An 18,587-nucleotide genomic window follows, 5' to 3' on the forward strand; every position below is an offset into this window, starting at 1 on the left:
CGCACGCCCCGACCGACGCTGCCCGCGCCCGCGGTCCGAGTCCCTGTGCCAGGCCCAGACCCAGACCGGGCGCGGGAGGGAGGCGGTGCAGGGATTAGCGGACCCCTCCCCCCGCGCTCCCCTCGCCCCGCCCGAGGCAGCGAGGACCCCTGGGCCCGGGGGTGGCGAGGGAGCCTCGTGCTGGCAGTGCCCGAGCGGGGGACTCGGCCTCACTGGGCGGGGGCCGCTCCGCGAGGTGCGGGCGCGCTGTCAGGCTGCTGCCCGGCTCGGGTGCGAGGGGTGGGCTCAGCGCGGGGGTCGCACGGCCGCATCTCCCAGCCGAGGCCGCGGCTGGGCGGGCAGTGCCCAGGCGGGTAACCCGACCCGACCCGGCTGCTGGTAGCCGCTCACCCCTCAAGGCCGGGCGAGGGGGAGGGAGAGGCCTGGGGGAGGGGAGGGGAGGGGTGGTGGGTGAGGGGCTGTGGGTCCCGCAGGGCCGAGTCCCCGGCCTGTCTGCGTGGCTGCGCGGCGGCTGCCTGCGGCGCCCGGGACGAACCGGCCCCCCGCCTCACGGGCGTCGGGCCTGCGGCAGGAGGGAGCCTGGGCTGCACAGGCTTGGCTCGGGGAGGCAGACCCGAGCTGCTGCCTCCATTTTGTTTCCTGCTCAGCTTGGTCTGTGGTGGTGGTGGTGTGGGTTTGGGGTGCGGCCGGGCACGGGGATCACTTGCGGCCGCGCCTGTTCGGGGCCTGAGGCCTCGAAGACCCCAGCCCGAGCCCCCAGGTGAGCCCCGCGATAGGAGGGGGGGCTGTTGCCTTGGCCTCGGGCCGAGCGAGCGGGCTGAGGGCAGGTGCCCAGTGGATGGGGAGCCCGGGCGATAACCTAAGATGGAGGCCGGGACTGACGCGGGCCCGAGCAGGGCTGGCGGGGCGGTAAGACGGGCCTCAACCGGGCCATCAGCCAGTAGCCGCCCGGGTCGGGGCTGGGGACCGGCGGGGTGCGGGAGCCGTGTGCAGCCCGGGGCCAGCTCGGCGCCCTGAGGAGGTAGGTGCGGGGCGCGGGGTACCACCCACGACGCCCGTAGGCCCCGACTCTCCAGGGAGGCGCGCGAGGCTCCCAGGGAGCCCACCTCAAGCCCCGCCCGGGCTGCGGGCCGGCCCGTAGGCCCCGGCTGCGAGCGGGCGCTCCGGGGGAGGGGAGGGGGCTGCGGCGGCGGCCCCGCTGATTGGACGGCGGGCTCCCGAGCCCGACTTCACCCGCCCTGAACCCCGAAGAGTGAGGCGCGGGGGCGCGCGCGCGGTGGGGGCTGGGGGGCGCGCGCACTCGGGGCCCCGGCCGCACGCGGGCGGGCGCGAGGCGCTGGGTCGCACGCGCCGCCGCGGGGGCGCGCGCGGTGGGGGTGTGAGGCGGAGGAGGAGGAGGTGGCGGCGGACTAGGCCGGGTTAGGTCGCGCTCGCTGCCTTCTTCCCTGAAGAGAGACGCGGGGGGAGGGGGGGTGCGGCGCGCGGCTCCGCTCTCTCCCCCACCGCTCCGCTCGCGCCCCAGTGTAATGAGGGTCACCCCCTCCCCCCAGCCGGCCCGGGAAGGGGCACGGGGCACGGTAACTAGTGCACTGGGGTGGGCGGCGGGCAGGCGTGAGGAGGGAGGAGGCGGCCGGGCGGGGAAGATGGTGGTGGTGGCGGTGGTGGCGGTGAGGTGAGGGGCGCCGGGGAGGGCCGGGCGCGGCGCGGGGCTGGCGGCCGGCGGCTCTGCAGCCGCGGGCCCCTTCCTCCGCCCTCACTCCCAGCCGGGCTCAGGCCTAGCCGGCCGGCCTGCCGCGAACTTCCTCCCGGCACGGCCCGTGCTCCGCCGGCCTCCCGCGCGCACCTCGGCCTCTGCCTCCCCTCCGGGAGGCGGCTGGGGGGCGCCGGGCCCGCCGCCCTCCCGCAGTAAACTTTGCTTTTGCTGCTGAATATTGATGAGCGCGATCGGCTCGGCCCGGAGGGGCTGCGGCGGCTGCGGGAAGGAGCGCGGCCTGGGCAGGCGGCGGCCGCGGCGTCGGCAGCAGCCATGTTTGTCAAGCTGTAGCAGCAGCTGCTGCTGCCCTGACTTGGCTTCGCCGGCTGCCTCCGTTTCTCCCCCTGCGGCGTCCTAGGCTCTGGGGCCTGCGGCCGTGGACCGAGCTGGCCTGCAGTCAGGAAGGCGAGCTTCGGGGTGCACCCACCCGCTTGGGCCGCCTGGCCTGCGGCCCGTGAACAGCCGGAGCAAAAAGGCTCCGGCGCCGGCTGGGCGCAGGGTGCAGCGCTATTGTGACCGCTGAGCAGAGGGAGCCAGGAAGGGGGGAGGGGGGTGTCTTTTTGTGCAGCGTTTGGGACCCCCCTCTCGAACCTCGTATCCCCTTTCCTTCCGGAGATCCGACCGCTAAGGTCCTCAGCGAGGGAGGGAGGGAGGAGAGGATTCCTATTTTGAGATTTTTGGGAATTTCTACTGCCAAATGGTTTTGAATTTTAGTTCAGCCTTACTGTCCACCAGTCTGCAGTGCAGGGAACAGGGACGGGCTGTTTCCATGTGGCAAGATCTGCCCAGCTCCGGGAAGATGGAGTTTAGGGAGGCTCACCGAGGCCATTTTTCTATCATCAGCTGGGGAACTTTTCTGCCCTTGGAAGTGCAGCAGAAAGACATCGAGGCCACTGGGCCTTAAGAAGTGGCTGCCATTTTGAAGATAAGTCTTATGACTTGTTAACTCGGATTAATTGCTGTGTTTTTTGGATTCCAGGTTGATGCTGGCGCAGGATGGATCAGACCTCTGAACTACCCAGAAGAAATTGTCTGCTGTCTTTTTCCAATCCAGTTAATTTAGATGCCCCTGAAGACAAGGACAGCCCTTTCGGTAATGGTCAATCCAATTTTTCTGAGCCACTTAATGGGTGTACTATGCAGTTATCGACTGCCAGTGGAACATCCCAAAATGCTTATGGACAAGATTCTCCATCTTGTTACATTCCACTGCGGAAACTACAGGATTTGGCCTCCATGATCAATGTAGAATATTTAAATGGGTCTGCTGATGGATCAGAATCCTTTCAAGACCCTGAAAAAAGTGATTCAAGAGCTCAGTCGCCAATTGTTTGCACTTCCTTGAGTCCTGGTGGTCCAACAGCACTTGCTATGAAACAGGAACCCTCTTGTAATAACTCCCCTGAACTCCAGGTAAACGTAACAAAGACTGTCAAGAATGGCTTTCTGCACTTTGAGAATTTTACTTGTGTGGACGATGCAGATGTAGATTCTGAAATGGACCCAGAACAGCCAGTCACAGAGGATGAGAGTATAGAGGAGATCTTTGAGGAGACTCAGACCAATGCCACCTGCAATTATGAGCCTAAACCAGAGAATGGTGTAGACGTGGCCATGGGAAAGGAACAAGACAGCACACCAGAGAGTAGACATGGTGCAGTCAAATCGCCATTCTTGCCATTAGCTCCTCAAACTGAAACACAGAAAAATAAGCAAAGAAATGAAGTGGACGGCAGCAATGAAAAAACAGCCCTTCTCCCAGCCCCCTTTTCACTAGGAGATACAAACGTTACCATAGAAGAGCAATTAAACTCAGTAAATTTATCTTTTCAGGATGATCCAGACTCCAGTACCAGTACATTAGGAAACATGCTAGAATTACCTGGAACTTCATCATCATCTACTTCCCAGGAGTTACCATTTGTAAGCAGTTTTTGGTACAACTTAAATATATACATTAATGTATATATACAGGCAACTTAGATGGAAACATAGCTTATTGGTTTTTGGTTACTTATTTTACAGCTTAAAGCCTGTTGCTAATGGTAAACTTTTTTGGGAAATATTACTTTGATTTTAAAATTTATCTCTATTGTAGGAGTTTGGTTCTTTCTAGATTTTCCCAATTAGGACAAGTTAAACTTTTAAAGGCATTTGATTTAGTTCAGATCTAATTTTTCAAGGTGGAGGTCTACATTTGTTTAGCTTTTTTGTTTTGTTTTGGCTTTATGGTGCTATGAGTTATAGGAGAACCAATTGATTATGGTACCTGGTGTCCTGTTTTAACGTAATACATGGCTTATTTTCTTAGTTAATGGGGTGACTCTTGCTGACTGTTGAAGTGCATTTTGTGTACAGATTGAAAGTAGCTAAGATGAGTTGAACTTCTTGGATCAGTCCAGTTTTACCCCTCACAAATGTCTCTGAAATATACTGTGTCAAGATTTAACTGGAATTTTATGGTATGTGATAATTGTTTTGAGTGCATTAAGTAATTTACTATACCATGTAGCCCTGCTGTTCTTTAAAGTTACAAAAGGAGATGTGGGTGTGTCACTTTTGTTTCTATTGATTCATATGTATCTTAAATATACTTTGGTATTTCTTGATTTCTTAGCTTGGTACTTATAGATTTAATAATTTTGTTTTTGGTAGTTACCTTGAGTCTGTATTGTTCTGGATAATTTTTAGCATCCATAAGCTATGTTGGCAACCTGTTGGCAGCTCAGACAAATCCTTTTTCTTGGGTTCACATACATTTATATATATATGTGTGTGTGTAAATACACACGCACACACACTTATAAACACATACATACACACATATACAAATACATACATACATACAGGGTGGGCCAAAAATAGTTTTACATTGTGAGTACAAGTAACACAGTTTATTTTTGTATTGTTACTACTACTTTCTATAGTTTCGCTTTTGTATTTACATAAAAATCTAGAACTGATGGTGGAGATAGATGTTTCTCCAGAATCATACAAATAGAAATCTCATTGTTGGTTCTCATCAAAGAGATACCAGTGGAGTATTGGTTCTGTTAAAAACAATTGAAAATATTGGAGCCAGTATCATGCACTTACTCTGTATTAGGTCCTGTGCTCAGGGCTGGAAATTTTAGAAAATCCTTAGCAAATGTTTGTCTTTTATTCTTTCTGTAATATTGTGATAGAATGAGATTCTCTGGGTAAAAGTAGAATAGTTATTAGGATTGTAAACCCCATGTCTGGAATTAGATAAAGACACATAATTCAAGATCATATTGTCTGTTGTTTTGTATATCTAGCTATAAGCAGACTGTTTGCTTCCTCTCATAAACGAGCAACCTCTTCAGCTTATCTTTCTGTGCTCTTCAGTTCTTTTCTTTGCATATAGTGATGTGAAATGATTGTCATTTTAGTTAATAATCCTGACCTGGTACTTTTATGTTTAATTGGGTTGATACCTTCTAATTCCTGCCAGTGTACATAAATTACTTCGTACATTGTAGGAGCTGGATTGAATGTTTAAAAATTTTTTATTTATTGATTTTAGAGGGGGGGGGAGGAGAAGCATCAATTTGTGTTCTATTTATGCATTCTTTGGTTGATTCTTGTATGTTCCATGACTAGGGATTGAGCCTGCAACCTTGGCATATGGGGACAGTCCTCTAACGAACTGAGCTTACTCAGCCAGGGCTTGGAGAAGATCTTGAAGGAAAGTTGGTCCCCAGAACTCCAAGTTTAAATAGGCAGTACCTTCGTTTATTAAGTGCTTTGGTCTCTATTTTCTCATTGGGTCTTCATAGCCTTTTAGTAAAAAAGAGAAGTCATGGCCAATGTGCAAGGCACTTGAGATTATTGGAGACAGTACTGAAACCCATGAAAGGTAGAATTATCTGAGTTCTTTTGGCGTTCTTTCTTTGATTTGTCTCTCTCAGTGACTTCTGAAGGTATCTGACACGTGTCTGCACCTGAAGTAACTTCTGGTTTCCTCACTAGGTTGATTTGCCAAGTTGTTTGTTTTCTATTCTTTCTCACTTAGATATTTTATGGAGAATTTATACTATAGTGGTACTCATGAATTTGGGGATTCTCAATGCTCTTAGAATGTAGCTAGTTTCAGGATGGTCTGATGTACATATACTGGTCCTATCTAAAGAAGAGGACCACTAAAAATGAATTCACTTAAAATGAGGACTAACTTCACCAGTTTGGCTCAGCGGTAGAGCGTTGGCCTGCGGACTGAGATGTCCGGAGTTCGATTCCGGTAAAGTGCATGTGCATTGGTTGCGGGCACATCCCCAGTAGGGGGTGTGCAAGAGGCAGCTGATAATTTTTAGCATCCAGAAACATCTCATCGATGTTTCTAACTCTCCCTCTCTCTTCCTCTCTGTAAAAATCAATAAAATATATATTTTTTTAAAAATGGGGACCAACGTCTCATAAATAGACAGAAAAAGAATTATTTAGGGTTTCATATTGAAAAGTAAAATTAAGAATTATAAAAATTTAAACCTTTATAAAAATTTTAGTTAGGATGGCAACTATGCTGTGTAATAAAAGGGTAATATGCAAATCTACCAAATGGAATGACTAATTGCTTTGATACACACTGACTACTAGGGGGCAGATGCTCAAAGCAGGAGCTGCTCCATGGTGGTCAGTGCGCTCCCACAGTGGGAGTGTTGCTCAGCCAGAAGCCGGGCTCATGGCGAGTGCAGCAGTGGTGGTTGGAGCCTCTCCCACCTCCGCAGCAGCGCTAAGGATTTCCGACTGATGGCTTAGGCCTGCTGCCCAGGCCTAAGCCATCAGTCGGACACCCCCTAAGGGCTACCGGACTGGGAGAGGGCACAGGCCAGGCTTAGGGACCTCTCCAAGTGCATGAATTTTGTGCACCAGGCATGTAGTTTCTTATGAGGGAAGAATCAAATTTTTAAAAATTTTGTCCAGTGAAATTGTTCAATAAAAAGATGACAGATGCACTTTAATTTTCTTTATTTTCTCATCATGATCATAAGGAAAATAAATTCTTTTTAAAAATATTTTTATTCATTTCAGAGAGGAAGGGAGAGGGAAAGAGAGATAGAAACATCAATGATGAGAGAATCATTGATTGGCTGCTTCCTGCACGCTCCCTACTGGGGGTGGAGCCCGCAACCCAGGCATGTGCCCTTGAACGGAATCAAATCTGGGACCCATTAGACCACAGGCTCTATCCACTGAGCCAAACCAGTCAGGATAGGAAAATAAATTCTTAGAAAAATATTTAAGGACTTAACAGTTTTAATGAGGTTTTCTTTTTAAAAATGTTTACTATGGAAAATTTCAAGCATATACCAAAGAAGAGAGAATAGTAGAAATGCCTGTGTACTCCACCCAGCTTCAAGAATTACTGCCCTGTCCGGTGTGGTGCAGTTGGTTGGAGAGTCATCCCATACTCCAGAGCACTGGTCACCAACCGTGAGGTCTGAAAGGTTAGCAACTGCTGCTCCAGAGGGTGGTGGTTCTGATTCCCAGTCAGGGCACACACCCAGGTTGAGGGTTCAATCCCCAGTGTGGTCTGGGTGCATGCAAGAGGCAACTAATGGATGGTTTTTTTTCTCACAGATTTTTTTTCCCTCTCTTTTTCACCAATTATTATTATTTTTAAATTGTTTTAAAGAGAGGAAGAAAGAGAGCAAGGGGAGGGAGAGGAAGATACAGAAAGAGAAGTATCAACTTGTTGTTCTATTTATTATGCATTCATTGGTTGATTTCCTGTGCCCAGACTGAGGATTGAGCCCACAATCTTGGCATATCAAGAGGACACACCGAACAAGCCGTCCAGGGATCGTTTTTATTTATATTGAATTTAAGAAACATGGCACAAAAAGATTTGTTTGTGGTTTTACCCCTTGCAATTGATTTGCACTGGTATACTCGTTAGGTGGAGATAAATACTATATATTGTCCATGGGGTGGATGTTTGAAAAATTAGATTTCTTTATTGCCATTTAAAAACAGGTATTTTGTTGTTTCAATAATATTTACCCTGTACCAATCTTAGGAATACAGAAAATATTCACAAACCACTCCCTGTTTTAAGTTCTGTGCTATTGATGTTTGATGTTTGATTAGTTAAAGAAGATATGTGTAGAGATATGAAATCTAGAGTAGTCAAGGCTTTAAGGAAGAAATGGAACTTGAATTGACTTTGTCTGGGCTTGGTTGGGTTTGGTTTAGAAGGGTACTTTGGGTGTGGAGAATTAGATGAACATAGTATTTTTAGAAGGTATTTGTTGGATATTAGTTGGGTAGGTTGAGGGTAGTCAGGTAATAGGGCATAGAAATCCAGACTCTGGCATTTTGTATTAATGTGATAGGAACTGGGAACCAGCTAGGGGTTTTAGTTGAGAAATGATATGAAATCTGTGTTTGGAAAACTTGGGCGGGGAAGAATAGAGACATGATTAGGATGTAGGGCCCTAACTGGTTTGGCTCAGTGGATAAAGCCTTCGGACTGAAGGGTCCCAGGTTCAATTCCTGTCAAGGGCATGTACCTTGGTTGCGAGCATATCCCCAGTAGGGAGTGTGCAAGAGGCAGCTGATTGACGTTTCTCTCGGATCGATGTTTCTAACTCTCTATCCCTCTCCCTTCCTCTCTGTAAAAAATCAATAAAATATATTAAAAAAACAAAAAGATTAGAAGTAAGAGTCTGTTGTGATAGTAATTACATTAAAAAAAATTTATTGATTGATTTTTAGAGAGAGCAGAAGGGGGAGAGAGAGACATCGATCTGCTGTTCATTTATTTACTTATTTTTAATTAAAATTTTATTTTATTGATTTCAGAAAGGAAGGAAAAGAGAGAGACAGAAACATCAGTGAGAGAGATCTGCTGCCTCCTGCACACCCCAAATCGGGGATTGACCTGGCAACCTGAGCATGTGCCCTGACCTGGAATTGAACCATGACCTGGTTCAAAGGTTGATGCTCAGTCACTGAGTCACACCAGCTGGGCTGCTGTTCCATTTATTCATGCATTCGCTGGTTGATTCATCTATGTGTCCTGGCTGGGGATTGAACCTGCAACCAACTCAGCTGCTCGATCAGGGCCACAATAGTAGTTAAAACTTAAGACTTGAGCAAGTCAGGAGTAGAAAGAAGGAACAAATACATTAATATTATTTCAAAGGGGGAAATTGACAGCCCTTTTGGGATTGCCTGGATATGTGGAAAGGTGGAGCTAAGAGTTGAGGAATAAAGGAGAGGAATGGGTGTAGATGATGTCCAAGGCTTGTCTTATTGCCCGAGCCAAAAAATAATTTCTCAAGGGTTTTCGTCACCCAGTAATTCTCTATTTCCTTCCTTAATCTGTGAGAAGAAAATTGATCCTATCTCCACAATTCTCAGGTTCTGCTCTCTATCTGACTCTCTATGCTATGGGACCTTATTTTATTCATTACTCTTTTCTCTTTCTCTCTGGGATCTTTGTTCTCTATCTCTCCACTACATCAATTTTTCTGCCTCAAAAGAGGATGACATCCTATTCTAAAGGGACCTTCTTTTGCCCAGTCACCCTCCAATTATCTTACTCCTTTACTGGCGCATTTCTTGGAAGTGTTGTCTACTTTTTTTTACCTCTCCTTAAAGCTTTCTGGTTTGGCTTCTGTATCCTCCACTCAACCAAAGCTGTTCTTTCATAAGTCACAAGTGATACTTCCTAATTTATCCTATTAGATTTGCAGCATTTTCACTACCACTCCTTTAAACTTTTTTTTTTTTTTTTTTTTTTTAAGTCCTGGCTCTTGTCCTCTTTCCTTAATTCTCTGCAGTATCATCCACTCTCATTGATTCATTTTACTGCTAGTCTGCTATGAAAACTCTTCACTTCTGAGCTTCAGACCAAGAAATCTGATTGCCAAGCAAGCTTCTTTTTTATTACCATTTGTTTCTTTCTGTGTTAATGATTGCATCATTCCTTCTGTTCAATGCTGGAAACCTTGGAATCACTTATTCACTTAAATTAGTGGTCTGCAAACCATGGCTCACGAGCCACATTCAGCTCTTTGGCCCCTTGAGTGTGGCTCTTCCACAAAATGCCACATGTGGGCATTCAGTACAGTGCTATTGAAACTTCGTGGTCTGTGCGCAGAAGTCAGTTTTTGACGCTCAAAAGAAATTTCAATCGTTGTACTGTTGATATTTGGCTCTATTGACTAATGAGTTTGCTGACTACTGACTTAAATGATTAAAACATATTCGATCTTGTGTTTGATTTCAGATGATCATTGCTAGGCATTGCTAGTATAAAAGAAAGGAAAGACTTAGTCCTTGGGTTTTATTTTTCTTTTGAAAAAATATTTTTATAGCCCTAGCTGGTTTTGCTTAATGGATAGAGTGTTGGCCTGCAGACTGAAGAGTCCCAGGTTCGATTCTGGTTAAGGGCACATGCCCAGGTTTCAGTCACAACCCCCAGGAAGAGGCAGTTGATTGATTCACTGTCATCAAGGCTTCTCTCTGTCTCTCCTCCCTTCCTCTCTGAAATCAATTTTATATATTATGCCCAGGAAATCGAACCATGACCTCCTATTTCATAGGTTTACTCTCATCCACTGAGCCACACCTGCTAGGCTGGTTTGTGTTTTTAAGGCACTTTACAGTGTGGGGAAGACAAGTGTAATTAGTGACAATACAGAATACTTGGTCTTGTAGGTGTTACAGAAGCAGTACTGTGGGAATGTGAAGGAAGGCATGCCTGGAGTAATCAGAAAGAACTTCACAGAGGAGTTACATATAATTTGAGCAGAGACATGCTGGTATGTAACAGAAAATAGCATTTGCAAGTGTCAGGAAATTCTTTGATAGGAATCTGGGAGGAATGGGATTGTCAGGAGACAGGGTATAAAGATAGGCCTTATATGCCAAGCTGTAGAGTTGAATTTTTATGTTATTTCTAAATTATACTTATTCCTTTATCTTTTCATGTCTTCATTCTCATTCTGCTAGAAGGTCTTTATCATTGGTCTTCATATAGTTTTTTTGTCTATTTTTCTTATACATAGTCACTTTGACCTCTGAAATGAGAAGTACTAGGTCTCTGGTTAAAGACTTATCTTCAGTGCCTTACTTCTTTCCCCATTTGCCTACCAAATAAAGCCAAGTTCAGCATACTGACCATTCTAAAACTTATGCATGTGTTTACCCAGGGCATCCCGGGTTAAGCCAAACTCAATTGTGTTAGTGGTGCCTTGCTCTATACTGTCTCCTCACTATTGCCTTTATCTTCCTGGTTTGATTCATGTTTGCATCTTAGTGTGTAGTCTCTTTGTATTAGAGACTCATGTATTTGTTGAGTAAAAGAATGAATGGTGCTATTATAGAAATACAAATTGGATAGGGAAAGTAATTTTAGGTTAGGAAGGTGATGAGTGGAATCTCAGCTCTCATCCTCAATGTACCAATTTAAAAATTTAAGATTTTTTTTGTATTGATCTTATGCACTCAATTTCTAAGGCCTTTGCATTTGAGCTTCTTAACATCTCTCAAGCATTACTTTTTCTCTTTGTTCTCACTTAATCCCCTAATCTATATATGTAAAAGCCTAAGTGACTGTTATGACTGAACCACTGGAACAACCGGTCAACCAGTTGCTATGACATGCACTGACCACCAGGGAGACAAATGTTCAATGCAGGAGCTGCCCCCTGGTGGTCAGTGCGCTCCCACAGCCAACCATCCATGCCCGGCCCAGTGACTGTCACCTCCTCTTCAGACCCCGCTTTTGGGCCCTGGGCTGGGACAGGGAAGCGTGGGTAGGTGGGAGCAGATGCAGCCCCTTTCCCAGGGGAGCTGAGGATCCTCTCCCTCCTCAGGTGGGTGGCCAACCTCCTGCACCCCACCTCCCCCTTCCACCTTCCCCTTCCACCTCCCTCTCCAGGCCAGCAGTCCCCTATTGGTCTCTCCCTAATCGCCCTGATTGCCAGCTAGGCCTAGGGACCCCACCCATGCATTCATGCACCGGGCCTTTAGTTAAGGATATTATATCATGGCTTTATGTTGGACCAATCTCTGAGTGTGTATTGTGCTACCAGTTTAATTGGAGAATTCCTTTTAATACAAATTGGATAGGGAAAGTAATTTTAGGTTAGTAATACAGTTCTTCATCTCTAAATTAGGGCTATTATCTTACTTGCAGGGTTGTTTGAGAAGGTGCAAAAGACAATTTATTTGAAGCAGCTAGCTCTGAAGTAGGTCCTCAGAAAGCAGTGCCTATTGTATGCCAAGAACCAAATGTAATTTGAAAGATTTAGCTGTGAATTTTGATAAACATCTTTGCATTTTTACTTTTGTTTCTATTCTTCCAAAATTTTTTCTTGTGTAATTGATAAGGACATCAACTACTGTTGACAGTTTCTATTTTTGTTTAATAATCAGGGATTTGATCCATTTTTGTTTGCTAACAGGATTTAATTTGTGCAATAGGATCGGTATCTTTCTGTACCCCAACAATTAAATGATGTTATTATGTTGTTGCATTTTTGCCAATTACCTTTTGTCATGGATATTAATGTTTCATTTTCACCTTCTGGTTTCTAGGGTTTGATTTTCATTGCAGATTAATTTCTAAAAATTTAAAAATATATATATATTTTATTGATTTTCCATAGAGAGGAAGGGACAGGGATAGAGAGATAGAAATGTTGATGACAGAGAAACATTGACTAGCTGCCTCCTGCACATCTCCCACTGGGGATGTGCCTGCAACCAACATACATGCCCTTGACCGGAATCCACAGACAGACGCTCTATCCACTGAGCCAAACCGGCTTCGGCAATTTCTAAAAATTTTTAAAAATGATCTGTGATGTAGCCTTTTGAGGAAATTATTATTAATCTTTTTAGTTAGAAAAGTAATAAATATTTATGCTAAAAATAAAAAGAAAGGCAGACTTAAAAATGGAATATAAAAATCTCTATTTCTATCACCTCTCATCCTCTCCTTCATTTCCATTCTTGATATTTAATGAGAATTTTGTGTGTGTACTTTAATATTTTGGTAACACAAGTGGCAGGATGTATGTATTGTATTAATATCTTGGTTAATAAGTTTAAGGACAGATCTTGTCATATGAAGAGGTAGATATATCTCCATTCTTCTCTTTATATATAGATTTTTATTGATTTCAGAGACATAGGGGGAGAGAGAGAGAGAGATTGAAATAGAACCATCAATGATGAGAGAGAATCATTAATTGGATGCCTCCTGCACGTCCCCCATTGGGGATTGAACCCGCAACCCGGGCATGTGCTCTGACCGGGAATTGAACTGTGACCACCTACCACTGAGCCATGCCGGCAGGGCAAAACATCAATATTTTTGTTCCCCTTATCTTTACATTCATTGGTTGATTCTTGTTTGTGTCCTGACTGGGGATGGAACTTGAAACCTTGGCATATCAGGACAATGCTGTAACCAACTGAGCTCCAGCCAGGGCTAAAATTTTATTTCTAAAATGTTAGGTAGCCCTAACTGGTTTAGCTCAGTGGATAGAGCGTCAGCCTGTGGACTCAAGGGTCCCAAGTTTGATTCTGGTCAAGGGCATGGACCTTGGTTTCGGGCAGATACCCAGTAAGGATTGTGCAGGAGGCAGCTGATTGATGTTTCTCTCTCCTCGATGTTTCTAACTCTCTATCCCTCTCCCTTCTCTGTAAAAAATCAATAAAATATATTTAAAAAAATAAAATGTTAGGTAAATGGAATTATAGTATGTAGCCCTTTGGGATTTTTTCTCCCCCCCATTTGGTATAATTCCCTGAGATTCATCCAAGTATTAAGTAAATCAATATTTTATTCCTTTTTTATTATTACTAAGTAGTATTTATTGTATGAATACACCACAATTTAACTTTTCCCTTGTTGTTGTTTTTTAGATATATTTTTATTGATTTCAGAGAGGAAGGGAGAGGGAGAGAGAGAGAGAAACATCAGTGATGAGAGTGAATCATTGATTGGCTGCCTCCTGCATGCTCCCCATTGGGGATTGAGTCCGCAACCTGGGCATGTGCCCTTGACTGGAATCAAACCGGGACCCTTCAGTCCACAGGCCGACTCTCTACCCATTGAGCCAAACTAGCTAGGGTAGTATTCGCTTTTTAAAAGACATCAGGGTTTATTCTAGCTTTTTTATTATTAGAAGTAAAAGTGCTATGAACATACATGTACAGGTTTTTTTGTGTGAGTGAACATGCGTTTTCATTTTTCCTTGATAAATGTCCAATAGTACAGTTGCTAAATTATATGGTGATGTCATGTTTAGTCTTATGAGAAACTGCTAACCTGATTTCTAGAGTGAGTGCCAACATTCTCACCAGCAGTGTGTAAGTGATCCAATTTCTCTGCATCCTCACTGTCATCTGGTGGTGTCACTATTTTGGCTATTGTGACAATTATGTAATGATATATCATTATGTTTTTTATTTATTTATTTATTTATTTATTTTTATCCTCACCAAGGATATGTTTATTGGTTTTAGAAAGAGAGGAAGGGGGATACAGAGAAAAACCTTGATGTGAGAGAGACACATTAATTCATTGTCTCCCACACACACCTAACTGGGCCCAGATCGAACCTGTAGCCCAGGTATGTGCCCTTGATTGGGAATTGAAACCATGACTCTTCCATGCTTGGGAGCGAAGCTCTAATCACTGAGCAACATTGGCCAGGTCCTCATTTCTCTGGTAGGTAATGATTTGAACAACTTTTTGCTTGTTTATTGACCATCTATATGTGCTATTTGATGAAATATATTTGCATATTTTGCCCACTTTCTAATTGGACTGCTTGATTTTTTTTAAACTATTGATTTTTTTAAAAAAAAATTTTTATTGTTGAGAGTATTACAGATACTCCCCTTCCCTTCACCTGCTCCCGCCTCACCCCAGGGCTTCACCATCCTATTGTCTGTGCCTATAGATAATGTATATATTCATGTAAATCCTTTGGTTAATCTCTTTTCTCCCTTCCCTTCCTTTTTCCTCTGAGATTCATCAGTCTGTTCCATGTTTCCATGCCTCTGGTTCTTTTTTTATTTTTATTATTATTATTTTATTGAGATTATTACAATTGTTTCTTCTTTTTCCCCTCATAGCTCTCCTCCACCCGGTTCCCACCCCACCCTCTGCTCTTACCACCACCCCCCCCCCCCCCTGTCCTCATCCATATGTGTACAATTTTTGTCAATCTCTTCCCACACCCCCACACCCCTTTTTCCCTGAGAATTATCAATCCACTCCCTTTATATGCCCTTGATTCTATTATATTCACCAGTTTATTTTGTTCATCAGATTTTTTATTCCCTTGGTTTTTAGATTCACTTGTTGATAGATACGTATTTGTTGTTCATAATTTTTAAAAAATATATATTTTATTGATTTCTTACAGAGAGGAAGGGAGAGAGATAGAGAGTTGGAAACATCGATGAGAGAGAGTCATCAATCAGCTGCCTCCTGCATGCCCCCCACTGGGGATGTACTTGCAACCAAAGTACCGTATTTTCCGGCGTATAAGACGACACTGTGTTCTAGTAAAAAGCCTGCTCAGATTGGCCAGAGTCAGAGAGGCGGTCTATTAAAAAAAAGAACTGGTGTTGCCTCAGAAGTTGGGGGGGGGAGGGGGTAGTCTTATACAGCGAATATAGGCCTAAACCTATGTTTTAACTGTAAAATTAGGGGGTTGCCTTATACGCCCGGTCGTCTTATACACCGGAAAATACAGTACATGCCCTTGACTGGAATCAAACCTGGGACCCTTCACCCCGCAAACCAACGCTCTATCCACTGAGCCAAACCAGTTTCAGCAGTTGTTCATAATTTTTATCTTTACCTTTTTCTTCTTCTTCCTCTTCTTAAAGCAGGGGTCTTCAAACTACGGCCCGCGGGCCACATGCAGCCCCCAGGGGAGTCTGATCCTGCCCGCCAGGTTTTTTGGGCAGTGAGCGCAGCCAAGGTGTTACAGTAGGAATTAGTAGTTCATATAGTCCGGCCCTCCAGCTCTCTGAGGGACCGTTATCTGGCCCCCACTTTAAAAAGTTTGAGGACCCCTGTCTTAAAGAATACCTTTCAGCATTTCATATAATATTAGTTTGGTGGTGATGAACTCCTTTACCTTTTTCTTATCTGTGAAGCTCTTTATCTGCCCTTCAATTCTGAGTGACAACTTTGTTGGGTAGAGTAATCTTGGTTGTAGGTTCTTGCTATTCATCACTTTGAATATTTCTTGCCATTCCCATCTGGCCTGAATAGTTTCTGTTGAGAAATCAGCTGACAATTGTTTGGGTGCTCCCTTGTATGTAATTGTTTTTCTCTTGCTGTTTTTAATATTTTCTCTTTTTCTTTTGCTCTTGACATTTTAATTATGATGGGTCTTGGTGTGGTCCTCTTTGGATTCCTTTTGTTTGGGGTTCTGTGTGCTTCCTGGACTTGTAAGTCTATTTCTTTCTCCAGGTGGGGAAGTTTTTGGTCTTTATTTCTTCAAATAGGTTTTCAGTATCTTGCTCTCTTCTTTTGGCACCCCCATAATACTGATGTTGGTACGCTTAAAGTTGTTCCAGAGGCTTCTTACACTACCTTCAACTTTTTTATTCTTTCTTTTTGCTTTTCTGATTGTTTTTTGCTTCTTTGTTTTCCAAATCTTTGACTTGATTCTTGCAATTCTGTAGTTTGCCGTTGGGTCTCTGGATAATATTTTTTCAGTCAGTGTATGCTTAATTTCTAGTTGATCCTTTTTCATATCTTCAAGGGTCTCGTTAAATTTATCAGCCTTTTCTAGGAAATTCTTGAAAAACCTTATAACTGTGGTTTTGAACTCTATATTCAGTCTTTTGCTTTCCTCTATTTCCTTCATTTGTGGCCTGCCTCTTTGTCTCCGAATTTTAGCTGCTTCTCTGAGTTGATGGAGTGACTTTGTGTGCTAGGTGTCCTAGCAGGGTCCAGTAGCTCAGCCTCCCCAGTTACCTGAGGTGGACACTCTTGGTGAGCCCCTTTGTGGGCTGTGTGTGCAGTCTTGTAGGTAAGCCTTGATTGTTGTTGGTATCACTGGGGGGAGTTGACCTCGAGGCCATTTGGCTGTGAGGATCAGCAGTGCCTCCGCTGGAAGAGCTTCTGTGCTCAGTTTGGATGGGGCGGAGGCTCAGGGTGGAGCAGACAGCCTTGGTTTCCCTTCCTCCCCTTTCCAAGAGGCCCCTGTGTCTCAGTGTCCCACAGCAATGGCTGCATGCACCTCTGAGAAAAGGCTGCTCTTGAGTTTTGCCCGCTGCCAGACAGTCCAGTTTCTCCCCGAATGAGTCTGGTACCCAAAGTCTCACCCAGTGGTGGATTTCAGTACAGTCGCGAGGTTTGTTTCCCACCAGAACGAGAAAGCTAGCCTTGCACTTGCTGCCTGTCCTCTCAGCGTATGCTGCAAGTAAGACAGCCTTATATTCAGCCACCCGCCCTTTCCGTGTGCACGGGTCTCCGTACCTCCACAGCTCCTCTGAGTCTCAGTGTCCTTTTCTCTTTCCTTCTAGTTGTAGAATTTCCACTCAGCCAGCTTTCCAGTGGTTCTGGACGATGTCTGCTCTGTTGTCCAGTTGCAGTTTTGAAATTGTTGTGTGAGGCAGCAGTATAGGTGTTTATCTATGCTGCCATCTTGGTTTCTCCCCTAAAATTTAAGTATATTATATATATAACTTCTTTTTTTTCCAGTTTGAAAATGGACTTATTGAACAATGTTACTAGGAAGGCAATGACATTTGATTTGTCATTTAAAAAAGTTCTGTTTTTGCCCTAGCTGGTTTGGCTCAGTGGATACAGTGTGGATCTGCAGACTTAAGGGTCCTGGTTAAGTGAATATACCTGCATTTTGGGCTCAATCCCAGTGTGTGGCATGCAGAAGGTAGCCCATCAATAATTCTCTCTCATCATTGATGTTTCTATCTCTCCCTCTCTGTTTCGCTCTGAAACTAATAAAAATATGTAAAAAAGTACAAATAAAAAGTTCTGTTTTGCCCAGCCCTTGTTGCTTAGTGGTTGAGTGTCAGCCAGTGAACCAGGAGGTCATGGTTCGATTCCTAGTCAGGGCACATGACCTGTGTTGCGGGCTACATCCCCATCGTAGGAGGCAGCCAATCAATGATCCTTTTTCATCATTGATGTTTCTATCTCTCCCTTTCCTCTTTTTCTCTGAAATCAATAAAAATATATTTTAAGAGAAGTTCTTTTTTCCCCATGCTATATAATAAAGGTAATGTAAAGGGCTACAGAGTTAGAAGCTTTTTTCTACTATGTTCTCTGATAATATAGCACAATGTAGTCATTTCTTCAATACTAGAATAAATAAAGCCTCTTCTATGCTTCCCTCTGAGTCAAACCAGCTAGAACTTCTTTTTAGGGTTTTCTACATAGGTATCATGTAAACTGTAAACAGGTCATTTTCTTTATTTCTCTCTAATTTGGATGCTTTTAAATTATTTGTCTTGCCTAATTTAAGTTCCAGTGCTATATTGAATAGAAGTGGTGAAAGTAGGAATCCTTGTCTTTTTCTTGAATTCAGAGAAAAAGTTTTCAGTTTTTTCAATGTTTGTTTTATCGAGTTAGCTGAGCTTTTCATGTATCTTTATTGTGTTATGATAAGTTCCTTTGCTATTTAATTTATTGAGTTTTTATCATGGGAGTATTGGATTTTGTCTAATGCTTTTTCTGCATCTATTGAAATGATGATTCTCCCCACCACCTTCTGCCCCCCCCCACCCCCCGCTACTTTTTTGAATTTTATTAATGAAAAAGTCATGATGGTAAATCTCTAGAACATAGTTGATTTTC

At 44.4% G+C, this 18,587-nt stretch overlaps 1 protein-coding gene across 10 annotated transcripts in view; it reads left to right on the forward strand.

Annotated features, from left to right (window-relative positions):
- Positions 1–462: 462 nt before the first annotated feature.
- Positions 463–18,587, forward strand: part of NSD1 (nuclear receptor binding SET domain protein 1) — a 116,304-nt gene continuing 98,179 nt past the window's right edge. The window contains exons 1-3 of one of the 10 annotated variants that reach the window (XM_084886544.1): positions 463–760; positions 2,733–2,846; positions 3,587–3,676. In XM_084886544.1, coding sequence (XP_084742670.1) covers positions 2,817–2,846; positions 3,587–3,676 — 120 coding nt within the window. In that variant the 5' untranslated portion in view covers positions 463–760; positions 2,733–2,816. The other 9 variants (XM_084886539.1, XM_084886547.1, XM_084886543.1 and 6 more) reach the window with 9 other exon arrangements.

The sequence above is a fragment of the Pipistrellus hanaki genome, assembly GCF_964339955.1.
Source record: "Pipistrellus hanaki genome assembly, chromosome: 5".
Classification (NCBI taxonomy): domain Eukaryota; kingdom Metazoa; phylum Chordata; class Mammalia; order Chiroptera; family Vespertilionidae; genus Pipistrellus; species Pipistrellus hanaki.